Source organism: Anoplolepis gracilipes, chromosome 7, assembly GCF_047496725.1.
Source record: "Anoplolepis gracilipes chromosome 7, ASM4749672v1, whole genome shotgun sequence".
Taxonomy (NCBI): domain Eukaryota; kingdom Metazoa; phylum Arthropoda; class Insecta; order Hymenoptera; family Formicidae; genus Anoplolepis; species Anoplolepis gracilipes.
Genome location: NC_132976.1, coordinates 5,001,368 through 5,019,691, shown reverse-complemented (window position 1 = coordinate 5,019,691; position 18,324 = coordinate 5,001,368). Strand labels below are relative to the sequence as shown.

The following is an 18,324-nucleotide window of genomic DNA, read 5'->3' as shown; positions in this document are numbered from 1 at the left end:
GGTCATCTGACATTCGACTTAGAAAAATGACAACAATAATTTATTCAACACTTTTTCTATATCTATCAAGGTGTAACTGAAAAACATATTGTATATTCGAATATTTTAGTTTTATGGAAAAATCATTATACAATACATACAAAATATATGTATGAGAATAATTTAACTTTGTTCTCGGGAATAATGTAACTATAGTTGAATGATACGAAAAACATTTGGAAGAATTCAGGAATTACATTAATTAAAAGTGATTGTGTTCATCCGTTTATCATGTGCGCTGCGACGCGTTACAGTTTTCATTTTATTGTTATCGATTACTGCAGATATTTGTTTCAGTGATCATTAGAGTGTGAATAATATGTATTTGTGTACGTAAATGCGTATCGCTTTTGTAATTATTACAGAGAACACTCGATCGGAGAACTATTCTTGCGTATAATTTAATTAATCGAGAATAAAAACGTATGATAGCAATGACAAAACAATATGTATTAATAGCGATTAAATTCGAGTCAAAGGTAGTCTATGTTATACAAATGAGAGTATATTTGAGTGCTCTTTGTATTATTATTATCAAAAATATTAACAGAAATAATTATTTTGAAAATCGCAGACAAAAATGACGGTCTGTTGTTACTCTCAACTGCTAACTGTAGGTTGTTTGCCAAGTAAATATCTTTCGAATTGTTTGAGAGGAAAAGCCGCGAAAGAAAGTTGTATTTTTACTTAAAATCTAAATTAATGCGACATATTAAAGAAATGAAAAAAAAGTAGTCAACGTATAAAAATTCAAAGAAAATATTTACAGAGAAAAAAGTAGTAGCGCCAAGATTGGCAATTAAAATTAACTACTGATGATCAAAAAATATATCCTGCTGATTATTATAGCAATGAATTTAAACGCCATGCAAATTTGCAATGCCAATTGTCGATTTCGCGAAATTCTGTTTCAAATCGTCGGCAAAGAGAATGGAATTTGACAGCAAAGGACACGTGTTCATGTTGATATTCGCGTTAATAATGGAACCGCGCAAAGATGAGAGAGGGATCGTCGGCGTAATTGTGGACTTTCGGTGGTTCGAGGGTCAAACAAAAAGGGACTACAGGGAACTACAGGGCGCGCGAAGGTGGAAGTAGATGGATAAGAGATGCCGAGTGGCCTCTCTCGTGGCTTTGGATATTTATTATTGTGCATCTTTCCGCGCGATATGAACCCCCCATTGTTGCCGCCAAAAGCGCTCCCGCCTATGGCCAAATACTCTTGAAAAGCCGCGCAATATACCGGGTATTATATTTGGTATTATATATACTCTTGCAGCATATACGATACCTATATATACACAGCGATGCGTATACATTAATTTGCATATTAATTTGCGAAAGTAAGTTGGTGACGTTTGGATTAGAGAAAATATCGGTGACAATATATATTGTAGGTACTAGGTGTGTACACATACACGCTACTCTCGCTTCCGTTGCACTTTCGTGAGATCGCGTTGCACCCTTCCCCCGGGCATTATTTTATACGACGGAATTTAGCTTTGTTCTTGATTGCGCTTTGAAATGAAATTCCACGATGCGCTTTGTTACGGGTCGAATGAAACAAATTCGCAAAATTGCATATGCATACGATTTTCTACTTAATGTTTTGTAACTTAAGGAAGACTAACATTTTGTAATAGGGCTGTATATTGTACAATTGCATTGATATACTCGCGTGAGATTGTATGCGAGACGTTTGTTTAACTTTTTAATTACTAGATGAAAATTGTATAAATGTTAATATAACATAACGTAACGCTCGCAGTTATAACTTTCGTATGTAGACATGTATACATGGGAGCATCGCGTATACGTGCCTCAGCGACGCGTGAACTAATTTGCATATTAATTCATGTAGATAATCTGTTTTAATGACATCTGGATTAGGGAAAATGTATGCTTAATATATCACCCTCTGGCATCCCGAGTGGCTCGGGCGCGTTTCTCGCGTACTAATAGATTTCGATTATACGACGCATCGATAATTCTATGTATATAATCGAAATCGACAGCGATAACTGACAGCATGATATACCGTCGCGAGATTTAAGTTTAAATTTCTTCGGAAGAATTATTTAACTTTAGTCGGATAGTTTTATGAGATAATTTTTTTAGCAAAAATTTTTTTATTAATTTTTATCAAAAAATGAAAGATTACATTTGACTTAAAATCTTTAATTAATTTTCTTCAACTTTCGAGTTCTTCAAAGAGTCCCGGTTTTTTTTTTTTCCAAAATATTATTACCTTGACTTAAGAACAAGAAAAATCTATGTGGCAAGTATATTTTTTCCCCCTCGTTTACTACAAATCTATCTCCATTATCGGATTGCGTCTTTGGCACAGAGACTGCTCTCGATATTCCGCAAGACAGATTTTTCATTAAGATTTATGTACCGCCCAGAGTACGGTCGGTAATTTTTCAATTCCATTCACAGCAAAGCCGTAATGAAATATTGCACGAGGTTTAATGTACTTGAAATGCTTCCTAAGAATTAAATTTTTTCTCTTCCGCTTTTACATATAAATCTACGCACTACACATCGCAATCAGTTAATTATACATAAATCGATAATTATATAAAAATGCAGGTATCAGTAATTTTTCATGTTGTTTCGAGGATACCTTAGAAGCAACAAAATTCGCATGGAGAATTTTTCGCGAGGGATGAATTTCCAGCGCATAAATATTTGTTATTCCAGCATACTTAATGAGCAACGCGAAAAAAAAAATGTTCATCGCCCGCGCTATATGCAAATTCGTCATGATATAAAGCCTGCGCGCTTGGAAATATGCTAATTCAACCGACGTCGTTTTGCGAGCTCGATATTCAGTACTGTCGGTCCTTCTTCACGCCTATCTCAAATAATTCTTGCTCAGCTGAGATTATCCAAGCTAAATTAACTTTATCCAGGCCGTAGACAACTGTATTAGCACCTCCTCTCGGATCTAAATATTTTTTTCACGAAAAATATATAAATCTACGACGTATATATTTTCAAAAGAACATACATACATATATACATACATATATATATATATATATATATATATATATATACACATATATATAGAACATAATTTTTAATGTTATCAGTAAAGAAAATTTGTTGGAAAATGTTTCCAAATAATTATAATCAGTTAACTAATAATTGAGAATAATATTTAACCAATATTTTAAATGCCATTTTGATTTTCAATAATTGACAGTAATTACAAAATATATTGCTAAAGTAACGTAAATTTGTTAGCTACTAATTATTTATATATTAAGTAATGGGTTTTAATTAATAATTTGCTTAAGCTCTGTTCAATTATCTCCTGATTTCAATTTTGAATATCAATGAAACAAAGCTTATAAAACAATACGGACCCATTTCCGTTAAGCATACTTAACAGAAGTAATTCGTGAGTTAAAATGTATAAAAGTAACTGAAAGATACATTAAAATTTTAAATTCTCGAATATATATTGTACGCATACTCATATGTATGTACATGAAAAAATTAATGGGTCTAGCAGTTTTACTTAAATTTTCAAATAATTTTTTGCTGCTGAATGTTTGCTGGCATCATAAAAGAATATTTGATATAATAAATGTTTTTGCTTTACCATTGCAATTTACCTCAACAAATTTTTTAGTAATATATATATATATACTGTTTATGTATAGAAGAAAATAGTAAGAAAATAGAAATTTCAATACAAATGATAAATTCTAAAAAATTTATCTGGATTATAATTTATTTAAATACAATTTGTATACCTCGTATCAATTTTTTAAATAATTATTCTCAAGAAATAACTCGCGTAGCAATCTATTTGCGAAATTATCTTTAATAGGTTTTATATATCGGAGTGTTTTAGAAGTAAATGCTTCTTAGATGCAGAATGCAAATTATTCTTTGAAATTTTTGACTAAGCGAGACTTTACTTGCGGAGACAACAATGCAAATATCGTCCGATGCTTCTCAGACTCCGTTAAGAATGGCCGCCGGGACGGGACGGGTGAGGCGGTGAGGAAGGCAGCCTGGAACTTGAATATCGCATTACTTACTGTCTCAGGCAGCGACGAGGGCTTTTCGCAGTGGGTGATCCTGAAACGAGACCCTCCGAAAGCCTGGAGATTTATGCCCTGCACGGTTTCTCGTTACTTCCTCAACCAAATATCCTCTCCGCGGCTTTTCTCTCGTTCCTCTTTCCCTCCCCGGCACCTCGGCTAGTTGCTCTCCCGTCTCTCTCCGACGTGATTTTCTCCCGCGAAAGTGAATATTTATGAAAGATGTAAATAACGAGCGAGATAATTTTCTCTTTGGGAGCCACTTTTGTTTACAACACCTCCCTCCCTCTTTCTATTTCTCATTCTGGAGCTCCTAATCTTGTTTTCGTTTTCATTCTATGCTCATTGTTTACATTTTCTGCGACATCGCACCAAATCGCATTGCATCCGTTTTATATCGAAGTACCGAAATGATCTTTGACTTGTAAGCTTTCTTCAAGGCACAATATTTAAATCACATTTTTGACGAAATGTCAATTGTAGCTTTTTTCAAATTGTTCGACATTTAATCGAACGGTTATGTTAATTGTTGTTACATATATTTTTATAAAATTATTTCCAATCTGTTTTAAAGATTCTGTCATTAAACTGGGAGAATATTAAAATACATTGTATACATATATACATATCAAATATTTGCAGAAAATGTGTGTGAGGATATATTATTAATAAATTATATTAAATGCTACCAAAATTGCGCGAGCGAATAAAACAGCCGGTCGACGTCCGGTATCCTCCACGGATGCGAGAGAATTAAAAACGGATACATTGCACAAGGAAACTGTTCACAGAAGTCGCCATTGTTCATTGAAAGGATTAAAAATCCACGCGCGCCTGGGATGTGGCGCTTACTTAGCAGGAAGAGAGGAAGGGTCCCTTTTTCCTTCTTCGTGCCGTTTCCCGGCCGTCTTTGTGTCTCCCGCTCTCTGCCCTCTTCAACCATCCGGCTTTACCGCTCTCTTCGCTGTTCTCTGTGTTCTCCGGAGAGGCCGCGACCAGCAATCAACGTAATGCACCCGCAGACACACCCCTGCCAGCCCCCGTTCCCATCGGCGTACACAGACCTGAAACGAACACAAATACCGTCGCATACCAAGGCAAACAGCTAAGGGTACATATCCCTAGGCCAAAGGCCAGAGTAACACGAGGGAACACCGTAGTAATGCAGACTCAATGGCAATCTCTTCGAGAGCAACGAAATAGATAGATCGTAAGACGTAGATCGATAGCGAAAAACCAAGCGCATTCTTACTTTTTTCTCTTGCGAAACTTCCTCTCGGAAATGTTACCCTAAGTTCTTGCTCTCGTCGCAGACGACGACATGTACCCTTGTGATAAGCGTCGAAAAGTTCGCAACTCGAACGCAGCTCGAAATTCGTTGCGCGCAGATGCTATTTGCCGTTTGTGTGTTTGTGAAAATTTTCGGAATTATTGAATAGGAGACGAGGGAAGAGATTCAACCGAGAAAAACGTCTTCTATGCTCATTGCGCATTCGAAAAGTGCCTCGCGGCTTGTTCCGCCCTAAGAGCGATGGTATACCCTTCGCGTATGTGTATTCAGGCTGATTTGCGGCGGCTTGGTTAGAGTTTCCCGGGATATCGGAAAAGTTAGTATGCGTGTGCCTCTTCATGGACATGGACGATGAAGCGTGCGCTCGGGAATTCTGGATAACTTAGGTATAAATCTTGCGTTACCCTGACGCAAGGTATTCCGGAGAAAACGAGAGATACATAGGCACCTTTTATTCTTTGGCAAGAGAAAAATTGCGAGATTAAATTGTGTCATTAATTCTTTATCGTCGTATATCGTAATTTTGAATAATTTTTATCGTTTTCATAAAAGCGCATTATGCGTTTCAGAGAGTGATTTATTCTTTCGATTTTAAATGAAGTGAGAGCTTAATAATCTCAAGACGAATAATATTATTATAATTGAAGAAGTTTATGCGCTCTAGGGGGACATTTTCCCTGCCATTTTTCGCTGCGAAACAAATGTTTGCAGTTAACTACGAGAGCATTGGTGACAATATCTAATGGACATTTTGTGATACGATAGAATGAAAAGGCAGTTATTCGAGAATGATACGATATGAGATATTAACCCGACAATGACCTAAGACGTTAATTCGTCGTAATAATATATATACTAGACATCGTTTCACCCCCCTAACACAACGGGCATGAACGCGCACCAGTAAACTCATTATTCTTCTTGTCCTGGGGGCGCATAACCCGCTCTTCGTCTACGCGCGAATAATCTTCGTCAGGATTTCGCTATTGTATTATTGTGTCTGCCACCGGGTGATAAACTGCGCATTCCGCAGGGAATGCCGCTTCGCTCATTACTAATATAGTCGCACGACGGCGTCCTATCGTAGTTAACGGAGCTCTCATTGCGTCCCCGGAGGAAACCGAAGTTAAGCACTTGTCCGCTTCAAAGCGCGACCATTTCTCTCGCGAGAATTCTTCATTAAAAGGATCTTGGATTCTTGGATATTGAGGATATCACAAATGACGTAACATTTTTATGCCGGAAGAAGTGAGATGGAAAGAATGAATTGTGAATATTTTCGATAAAACAGACATAATTATGTGCTTCCCTATGAAATATTATCTACCACATTTTTTTCTTAATGAAACTAATCTGAAAAATGAACGCATTTGACAGTGTTTAAAATTTTAAAAAGAATTAATTGAATTGGATTCAATAATTTATTTGTTATAATTTTATTGAATACATATATAATATGATTATGAAATTGGATAATTAATTCAGTTTGAAGCTATAAAAAAATAAAAAAACGCAGGTAAAAAAAGACACAATCTCTTGAATATATCATTATAATTTTTCATGGATCAAGCTGATTTAATCAGAACAAAGAAGCAGTTTGCAGGGAACTTTATATCCTCGCCAGCAATACACAGGCGAGCGCGACGGTGCTAATTCAAGACAGTGGACCGCCGGCGGATTATGGAAACTCGTTAACCAAGTAATACCTTTAAACGACGTTTTAAACGAAGGTTTTTCAACTAAAGCTATCACAAACTTATAGATAGAACAATCCGACCTCCACCGATACGCCGATGATGTACATGGTATATAATAGTCGTTACAATAACGTATCACGCGAAGCTGAATGATAAAAGAAAAGAATGGAAGACTGAGAGCAGAGAGAAATCGATTTATTATCACGTTAAGCAAAAAAAATTACAAACAAATATCACGAAAAGAAGAGAGTTTTAAGTGCAACAATTAATTAATTATATATATAAGTAATAAAAAATATCACAGTAGCACACACAAATATGTACGGCAAGTAAAATACAATTAATTTACACAAATAGGTATAAAATGTCTCAAGATGAACAATAACTTTGGAATGCTACAGAAATTTTTAATTAAACTTTCGAGAAGAGGAACAAGAGAAAGCTTTCTCGATTTTGCGGGAGAGAAAAGACTGTTTAAAACGCAAGGGAAATAAAGGGGAATTAAAGAACGACCGCATGAAGGATCGATAGCTGAATTACAACCGCGTTATGACTGCAAAACTTGCTAAACCCGCACTTTTCTGGCGACAGCCAGAAATTAATCCGCGAGAAAGAAGAGTCGACCGACATCGATGACGGAAACCGGAAGCCGTTGATTCATTTCGGAGGAAGCGTACGGTACAGCCGACGGTGGAGCTGAGCTGGGGATGGCAAGATGTACCGAAAGAGGATTCCAGTAACGAGAAACGATCGTCACAGTCCAGATTTTTGGATTTAAAAATGTGCTGACTAAAATGTGCGTGGACTATCGTTTAGAGGAAATTTGTCGGCGAAAATTAATTCTTCTTCTATTAATCTCACGAGAATCTAATTAATCAGTCATTCATTCAGGTTGCAAATGGTATAATATTCATATGTTTCATTTATATATGACATTTCTAACATCGAGTCGTTGTATGTAAGATATTGTATTGCTTAAGTGGAATCATATTTATTTACTTGCGTAAAATTTATTCTTATTATCTGATGTATGAAAATATTAGAATTAGATTATGAAAAAATAAATATATAATTCTTTTTTCGAGATAAAAGAGATATATATACATACATAATTAAATATGTATAAAAATTATATTATAATTTCTAAAAATTCTGCTTTTTTTTTTTTTTTTGTTTAGCCGATAGGAATGCACCTGAAGAAATATGAATGGGTGGGCTCGCCAGACATCGGTGACTGCTCGTTATGGGTGAGATCGGCCACCTTAGAGTTCGACGACGGACTCTGGCAATGTCAAGTAACCGCAAGTGATTTCACGACGCAGGACGCGTTAGCATCCGAACCAGCGAGGCTGGTCGTCAGAGGTAAATGCTACATAAATTTCCTATCAATTATTTTTGAGCTGTATAAAAAAAATCGTTCTCTAATGAGCAAACAAATGAACGTAAGAAAAAGCTTTGACAATCTTCTTTAAACGTCGTACTTTATTACGATTCGCAATTATTGTTTCAATAATGAGCGTTTCAAGAGTAATATTTATAATAATGCTGCACGTGCGTATTATGCAACTAAGTAATTCGATACGAAGTTGAGAAATCAAATCCCATTCAGTTGAGTCGAGCGAGCCTTGTTTTTCCACGTTAATAGTCGATACCAAGATAATTGATTTCGATAGCTCGCGTTGCGCTTAATGAAACGACCGACATAATTACCAGGCGCGTATCGCGTGAAATAATTCGCATAACGCAATGAATACTCGAGCAGATCGCTCGCGAACCTTGTCATTATCGCTACTTTCGGAATAATCGGTGTTGTAGCTCGTGGAATGTGTTTCGCCTTTTTTTATCGGCGAGAGATATTTATGGCAAATTAATGTCTCTCGTTCGGGGATAGTATATTACACAGAATATAGTCGTGTAAAATCCAGACGATTGCCTCGATGTTACATTCGCTCGGTAATCTCGTGACACAATTAGCAATGAAGCAACGGGATTTATTTCTATGTCGTGAAAATGGAGTTTGTAGCGGGACGAGAATCCCTGCGTCTTTTTTTTAAATCCTTATATCTCTCAGTACTCGGTTGCAATATCTACACGTCAATAGCGACAATCTAAACATATCGATATTTTATTTTATCTAAAGATCAAAATATTTGATGGCATAAATTTATATTTTGCGATCATGAATTTGTACATATAAATAAATAAATTTTTGCGAGAGAAAAAATTATTAATACGGTAAAAGTTTTCAATAACATTTCAAGATCCTTTCAAATCATATCGCGCGACGATTTTGTCTAAAGTTAAAAGAACATTCGATGGTGTTCCCGAAACACCGTGTATACGATGGCGCGAAACAGCGACGGCATACGGCGGGATATTAATCCGTGCTAATTTTCTCATTCCAGTCAGCCCTCAGCGACCGCAGATAGAGTACACCGACCGTCTAATTCTCCCCGGCAGCAACGTGACAGCCCGAGCAGGTGAGATCGCTACGCTCACATGCAGAGCGCGGTATGGGAATCCTTCGCCTCTAATTAAATGGTTCGTAATTGTTGCACGTAGATTCCGTACTACTTAACTTGTGCGCCGCCGACCCTCTTGTTCGGCGCGCGCGCGCGAGAGAGAGAGAGAGAGAGAGAAAGAGAGATTTCTCGCTTCGCGTGTCTCGCTCGCTCGCCGTCTCGCCGTCTCGTTTCCTGTCTTCGTCGTCACGTTCCTTCCGCTCGTTTGCTCGCTCGTCGCGAGAGTAATTATTCGGCAATTTCAGGCTTATGAATCTAGGAATTAATTAAGATATATTGGTAATAAAGAGAAAGGGATGAGAGAATCTGTATGAAATAATTGGTTTAAATCGCTCGCGTGATTTATATTTATGAGGAATTTTGTCTAAAATTTAAAACGAATGTACTTTATATATATATATATATATATATATAATATTATTTTGCATTAAATCATTTATTTAATTAAAATATAAAAATTTGCATAACTTTCTATGATAACAATCTAAATAAAATTATAATAAATATTTAAATTTTGAAAAACTACATTGCCAAACGTTTCGATCCCTTACTTTAGGAACTTTCTTTATGTATATTTTAAGTAATATTTGTACGCCACTGAGAGGAGGACCTTAAAATCGAAACATTTGACAATGTAATGTTTTTTAAAATTTAAATATTGAATACAGACTCGCTCGCTCTTACATCAGTTTAACTTTGCTTTTGGCCTTTATTATAATTCTGTGTTTACATTTACATATTTAATTAAATAATTTTCAATCTCGATAATCGCGCGTGATTCATGTCTTACATAATCAAGTTACTATCGATCAAGGCATCTTTTATTATGAGCTCGTTTCTCCTTCGACCATCGTTGAAGCGCTTTGGATTTGTTCCCATTGCTCGAAGATTCCACGTAATGCATCGAGGGCGCTATCGATAGCAGAACATGCGCTCCATGAATAATCATGATCCATGCTGCATCGTGTCTAGACGAAATTAAGAAGCTACACGATGCATTTCGTGCAAGAAAATGTCAGACATGAGTCTCACGCAAAGAGAGAGAGAGAGAGAGAGAGAGCGAAATCGTAAAATTTTCTTAGCTTCCGTGTGTGACTCTCCGCTTGTTATTTTCGAGTAGAAAGGAAAAAGGTTAATAGTTTTGCGACGAAACAAAAACGAACGCCGCGACAAGAGAGAAGAGAGAAAATATGTGTGTATCTCTCTGTCGGTTTTAAACCTGCAATTTTCGGTTATAGCAAGACGAGAGTGTCCGCAGAGCCACTCCAAATTGTAGACGATCCCTTGACAAGGCGACCGTTCTCCGGCAGCCTCAGTCCTCAGGGCTCTCTCGCTTACCCACTTACTCACGGGGAATTATCTTAATTGACATACGCAATACGACGCGGAATATGAGTATGCATAAACGTGTTAATTATGACCGAAACATAGAGGCCGTGAGAGACCGTTGCACAATCGATGACGAATATCGAGTTTTCATCCGCAGAAGCGAATTGTCGGCGAACGAGATGACTGTCGTAGTAATTATTATATCATTATCGTTATTTATTTATTTATTTTTTTCTTAAACGGGAAGCAAGTCCCTTTGGTACAGAAGTCGGTAATACATCAAAGTTATTATTGTTGTTACGCGAGCACCGCGAGTATTGTCATTATTTAATTCTTTGTTATGTTATACTTGAAATATCTCGCTTTGAAACACTTTTCCACGCGCGTATCGGATAGCTTGTTATAATTAAAAATATTTTCTAGTCGACCTAGCAAACATTTCTAATTGTCTGCATGCTTTTTCCTATACTTAATTCTCGGACAGTAAATGACGTGACAATCACATGTGCAAGACATCGAATAAATCTCGATTCATAGTAAAATTTATTTTGTACGTTGTATTTTAAATTAAGCTCTTTTATATTATGTTTTTATATTATATTTTTATTTTTACAATTTCTGACTAAAATTTTTCTTCAAAAAATGAATGCTACATAAGAATTAAAGAGAAAATCATATTTAAAAACACTAAAAAAAACAAGATATTTTTAAAAATACATATCATAGAAATAAACGATATTTATTTTAATTTTATTCAATATACACATGAAATATCTGTTTCAATTATTGCACGGACATTACAAATATATTGCAAACATTTGTTATATTTCGCATTATATTATATTTGTGTTATTGTAATCGATACAGATATATGACATTTTGAACGCTTTTGCAAATCGAAAAGAGAGAAATGGAGGACAGAAGGGTAGAGAACCGCTATGATTCGAGTAACGTAAACACGCGTCCGAAATTAATTTTCAATTCATACTACTAAACTTTGACGTAAAAAAAAATTTTTAAGTGGATTATGAGAGACGTGATGTTTACCAGCCGAGAATTAAGAAGAAAAAGAGCAACTTTGTGAATAAGCTGAAAAAGTAAATATATATATTTACTTTTTCAGGAAAATTTGCAAAAAGAAATACTCAAAATTGCATACATAACTTTCGAAATAAATTTAATATTTAATGCAAAACTCAACGATATAAATATATTTTTCTCTTATTTTCGGAACATGTTTAAGAATCTAATTTACAAGAAATAGAGTGGTGCTTTTGTATTATCCTTATTATATAATCCATATTATAACAACTGAACATTGAGAGAGAGAGAGAGAGAGAGAGAGAGACTCAAATCACAGTATCGTCGTTTATCGAAGGAAAACTCCAAGATTTCCGAAGAGCGAAATTCAGAATAATCGCGACGATGAGCCTCGGTAGGAAGGTTTGGCAAACGAGAAGGAAGAGCGAGAGGGTCCGGGAGAATAGAGTGACGTCGACGGGAACGTGTGCGCGTAAGATAGGACGAGTCGCGCGCGATCCGAAGACGAGACTGACGAGGAAGGGAGTATGTTGAAGGGGAGCGAGTAAGAGTTGCTGCAGAACAGCCATTGGAAATGTAAATTTTCCGGACGATATGCTGCAGGTACGTGGGCGAGACCGAGCTGAGGACGTTGCGGCCTCAGGTAAACTCAACCGAGATAGATAATCCGCGCACTTGGGCGACCTACAGTGTTTGCGAGATTTTGGCCGAGCGATCACGTTACGGCCAGCCGATCAGATGCGTTGCCATTCATCCGGCGTATGCCAACCCTACCATGTCGTCCAGCACCGAAGTGAGGTTCGATGTGCGATGTGAGTAGACTTAATTTTCTTTCGTAAAGAATTCATTAGATTCTTAGGTAACAAAACGGGAAAAAATTTGACGGTTAAATCTCATAACATAAAATTAAGATCCAGACAAAAGTTGGTACTTACTATCTTACTTTCCTGGCATATTAGAGGACTATTGATACTTAACATATAGATATTTCTCTATACCTTTTTTTATTAGCTATAATTTTAGATTAATTAATTGATCTTTGGGCACAATTGATAATATTCTATAAAATAAACTTTTTATAATAAAACTCTTTGAATCTAACATTTCGTATGCGTCGATAAAATTAATATGCCAAGTGCGTAAGATTTATTGATTATACGTATGCGATAATGATTGTCTCGTTATCGTAAGTTACGTTATTGAATGATATATACGTGCGTACGTTGTTAATATTAAATGACGCGTGACGCAAGTACAACCATCGTTTGGTGTACTCGACTTTCTCCTTACAAGTACAAAAGTAGGTCGGTTGGGATAACATAATCCTTCGCCCTCTACAAAGTTTACGCCTGAATACAGACGAGTTTATAATTAATTACGAATGATGACAATGATAATGGTTTATTAAGTTGTTCTAGATTATAACGGCTTATTAAGTTCTCCTAATGGACATTGTTAATTTAAGAATTTAGCCATTTAGTATACATATATATTTCGAGCGAAATGTGCATTGGTTGCAGAATTTTGGTATATATATATAGGGTATAATGGGAGAAGGAGGGGGATGGGAAGGGAGTGTAATACATATATAGAATACGCGTGCTGTATGTATATATGTATATGCGTATAATTAATAATAATTATGTTTCTCTGATATATGCATCTGAAAACTCGCAGGTTAATAATATAAAACAATTTTGATTATAATGAATTCTCTGTTAAATATTCTCTCATATTACTTCGCATAACTTTGAATATTTGCACTAAATATGACATAGATCTCGAAAATATATCACTGTATAATATAAACATTTTTTTTAAATATAAAATCAAATTATCGCTGCCCGATTACGTCTATCTATATCTGTGAGAAAAGCTGCTTTGTTTGAAAGATATCTCTCGAAATATATAAAATGCGCAAAGAAGAACGAAGCGGTAAGTCGAGATTAAGGTTGTGCTTCATTTCTTTTTTTTGCACAGTCGTACCATCAAGTATGTTGTATGCATAATGGAAACGGCGGAAGAAGGGAGAAAATATACGACGCTAAAACTTTCCTTCCTTCTCAGCCGCCATCTGCACGCCTAGAATATATATTTCTGATCATAATGAAAAACTTTCGATCAAATTTCCGCCAATGTCGTTTGCTGTTATATTTAACTCATATAATCATATTTTTTTCATCAAACTATATGTACATATAAAATTATTTTTGGTAAAATATGATACCATGATTTAATAACAGGAGAAAAGCACAAAAAACACATATAAAGGATACAATGTAATTTTGCAGTTACAATTAATGATTACATATTGCAATTTTCTCATCCAATATAATTTTCAAAAATTATTAAAAAATATATTTAAAAATATATACATTTTTACATATTCTTTAGATTAACATTTCAAATTATTCGACTTTACTATTTGAATATACATAATATTTGTTATAATTATTTGCTAAATATGATCTCTCCGAAGAGAAACGAGGATTTACGTAATAAATTAGAAAACAGAATCGAGAGCGGAATATATCTAATTATAGCTTTTATAATTATAAAATTATTAAATAAATATCTCTAGTAACATTTATTTCTGATATTCTGTACGATATTTTACATGACGATTTATATTTAATTTTATATCTTAATCTTAATTATTTGACATTTTAGTCTTTTCTTTTCTTTTTGGCTATAACTTGATAAAATATATCATTATCGTAGAACGAGAAAACATTTATTGCGTAGTTTGTAAATAAAAGAACAATGTCATTCATGCTTAAATATATTTTATACAATGAATTTTTCACAATGAATTTTATACAATGAACCTCAATTGCAAAGTATCGATATTCTTCTATTATATTATCAGTGTAAAAATATATTTGATAAAAAGTTAGGCGAGCACGACTAGCGTAGTGAATGCTTTTCGCACAAATTGCGATAAAACAATTCGTTGATAAAACGTTCGATCATGGGAAACAGTTCGGCAAAAAAATTACTAACCACGACCGTATAACACACTGACCTCAAACCGTTTCGCATCTCTGACCATCCCCAACAATACACTGATTTTAACCTGGTGCATACACATACACGTGCACATGCACCTAAACACATATGGCGAAAACTCGCGAGTTTTCTCTGTCTCTTTCCCTCTCATCAATCTCCCTCAAATCAGTACGTCGTGATGTCATGCGTTTTAACCTTATCGACAATTTGATGCCCAGTTCGGAACGTTCAGGCAGATTTTAACGCTTTTTGCGAAACTATGCTGCAGCAGACAGCGGCCAAATGAGTATTGATTTTAGTTTCACGGCAGGCATCGCTGCATAACTACAATCAAACCGCATTTTCGATAGCAGTATAAATAAGCTTGTTACTAGCCTTTGAATCATTATGTTGATTTTATGATACACACTGTTATGATTTGATAGGATAATCATCGCTCATATATCATTCGCTCATTAATTTACAGTAACGTGACAACGTTGTTTGAGGAGAAGCAAGCCATTAAAAGTGTTAATGTTGTCGTCTATTATACAAATATTTTACCGAGTCTATTTGTAATTCGTAAAGGAAATTTATATAATTATTTTACAGCTTACTAGGATATCGTGCATCTCTTGTATTATAAAAATTTTGAAATCAAATCGACTGTTAAATCTAATGTTACATAACATTAATTAGCCAACAGCTGCGATACGATCGTAATTATTATGTTAACCAGATTGCATTTGGATTTTGTATACATTTCATCTTTCCTCTTTGCATCAGAAATTAATTTAGCAAACAGAATGAAAAAGTATCGCGGGCGTATGTACATATGTATGTACGTATGTATGTATGTATGTACGCTGGTTGTAGATTAAAAGGCTTGTGTCCTTTCGCATAAAGTTCAATACATTGCAAATAAACTACTAAAACTTCTATATATATACGTATATCGACAAATTTTCAATTTGCGATAATGCTCAAATATACGATCAGTATAGTCATTATGATAAAATCACTTTAGCTCCATTAAATAAGTGATGTACTAATTTATGTTAATTTTCGGAAAACATTATTTTATCCTCTGCAAAAGCTATACGTAAAATTATAACAAATTTATAGAATTTATCATGCTTATCATTAAATTTATTGAATTTATCATGCTTTTTATCCTTTGAAAAATATTATATATTTTTACATTATAATTGTATATGTATTATAAAATATAATCTCTTAGAAAAATATATTTCTACTGATTTATGCATGTTGATGATGAATGCGACTTTGTCGCAGTAGTTGCGGTCGAAAATATATCAGCCGCTCGCGGATTAAACGTATATATCCGGCGCGCTCCATCGAGGTATGTAATTTCGATCACGCACCTGACGACGTCAAAAATTGATTCGCCCGTTACCATTCCTAATATCATCTCGAGCAACATCATTTTCCCCCTTCCCATTCTTCTTGATCCAATTTCGAGCTCCGTAATTTATAATTCCAGCTGCAAATTCGATCCTGAATCCCATCACGGCCCTCTCGAGAACGTCTTGCGTGCACATCCGTCCGTAATACATTCGTCCGTTTCGTGACACATACGTTTGTCTGCGTACACATGCCGAATGTATTGATTGCGAGCATTAGCCCGAACGGCACTTTCCAGAGTAAATTGAAAAGTTCGCCTCAAAGCACCGATATATTCCGTACTGATGCCACTTCGATCGCGAACCGGGGGAGATTTTATCTGCGCTAACGAGAGGCCGCATTTTATCGATGCAGTTTTCAGAGAGCGTAAGCCGATGCGGATGGACCAGTAACTCGGCCATATTTCGGTCAGTGTGTTTTTTGAATAAGCTGTGGGAATAAAAAAGCATAATACTCTATGGCGATTACGTTATTAATTCTTGTTATACGAAGAATAATTCCATATTGCGGAAAATTCTCATCTATTTACTGTACAAGCTCTGGTCAAATCGTTACGAAATATAAGCGTTTGTTACAGATGGTTCTTTTTTTCAATTTTAAATATTCGTAGTTTTGTGATTTTTATTTGAACTTTTTCGCGAGTTCAATTCAGACTACGTTAGATTATCGAATTCCATTTATAATAACATCTGCAATAAAAAACATAACTTTAGCGTTTTTGTTTCTCTTATTCCCTCATCGTATTACTTTTATTTCGTAAAAATAGAACCGTTTGAAGTTTATCCAAGAAACGACTGGCCGAAATCTGATCGAATAGGTACTCCTTGACCCATTCGAATCGCGTCGGTTTGGCTCTCTGAAAACTATCATATTCTGAATAGCTGCACATCATTGCTTTCTCTTGCAGTATCCGCGATAGTTTCGCGGATATTGTTCACGGTTTTGCGTTAAATTGCTGCAAACTACTGTAATAGGATCAACTTTTTACAGGGCAGATGGTTTAGAATATCAAAAAGAATGTGCAACTTGTTATTCTTTTTTAAAATCTACACTGTATCTTAAATACGACTAATTGTATCCATTATAAGAACATCATCATTATATTCATTATAAGGATTTATTAATAAAGATTTTTCTTCGACATTTTATAAACGTATGTTTAAGAAAATTCAGCTTTAGTTTTAAATTAAATTAAACTTTGAAAATAATTATAGCTTGTTTCGTTAAAAACAATTAATCTCAATGAAGAGCCTATAGGAGCATAGAATAGATGAAATATTATTTTTAATATGATGTATATTTTATCAAAGTAATATGTGAGACATTTCGATACTGACGGTTATCTCTTCAGCCATAAAAAAAGTTGGTTTTTTTTCTGCTTTTTATTATTATATTTTATCGTATTTTATCATAATTTAGTTAACTCTTTTCTGGTTTCTATAACTAATTTTCATATTTTCTTACGAAATTTTTATATATTTTCAATACTTTTATATATTCGACATTTTTATACTTTTATATATTTTAATGGAGAATTTGTTAGAAAAATGTTCCTTGAACATAAAAATTTTCTCACGCAACGTTTCTGTGATGCGTAAATCTAGTATGGATGCAGCGTTCCAGCGCACAGCTGGCGCTTGTGAGCGAGTGTTATTCGCTCGCGCGTAATTCTCAGTCGTTTCTTGAGTAAACTTCAAACAACGACGCGGATGGGGATATGGAAATAACGTCAGAGAAAGAGAACCGTCGACTGAATAAAAGATTTTCTGAATAATCGATATTTCGGCGCAGTGCGTTAAAATGCCTAGGGTACACATTAGATAATTGAGTTTAGGAAAAACTTTTTGGAAAATTCTCCCTTTTTTGTAATGTCAGTAACATTAATAGCTCCAGCCGGTAGACATAATTTTTGCAGGTTAATGAACTCGAAT

The 18,324-nt window shown here is 35.0% G+C and overlaps 1 protein-coding gene across 8 annotated transcripts in view; it reads left to right on the top strand.

Moving 5' to 3' along the window:
• The window catches only part of LOC140667432 (kin of IRRE-like protein 3), a 160,277-nt gene that overhangs the window by 121,150 nt on the left and 20,803 nt on the right, over positions 1-18,324 (top strand). For all 8 annotated transcript variants that reach the window (XM_072895372.1, XM_072895370.1, XM_072895369.1 and 5 more), the window contains 3 exons: positions 8,267-8,450; positions 9,494-9,629; positions 12,584-12,792. In XM_072895372.1, coding sequence (XP_072751473.1) covers positions 8,267-8,450; positions 9,494-9,629; positions 12,584-12,792 — 529 coding nt within the window. The remainder of the gene's footprint in view (positions 1-8,266; positions 8,451-9,493; positions 9,630-12,583; positions 12,793-18,324) is intronic.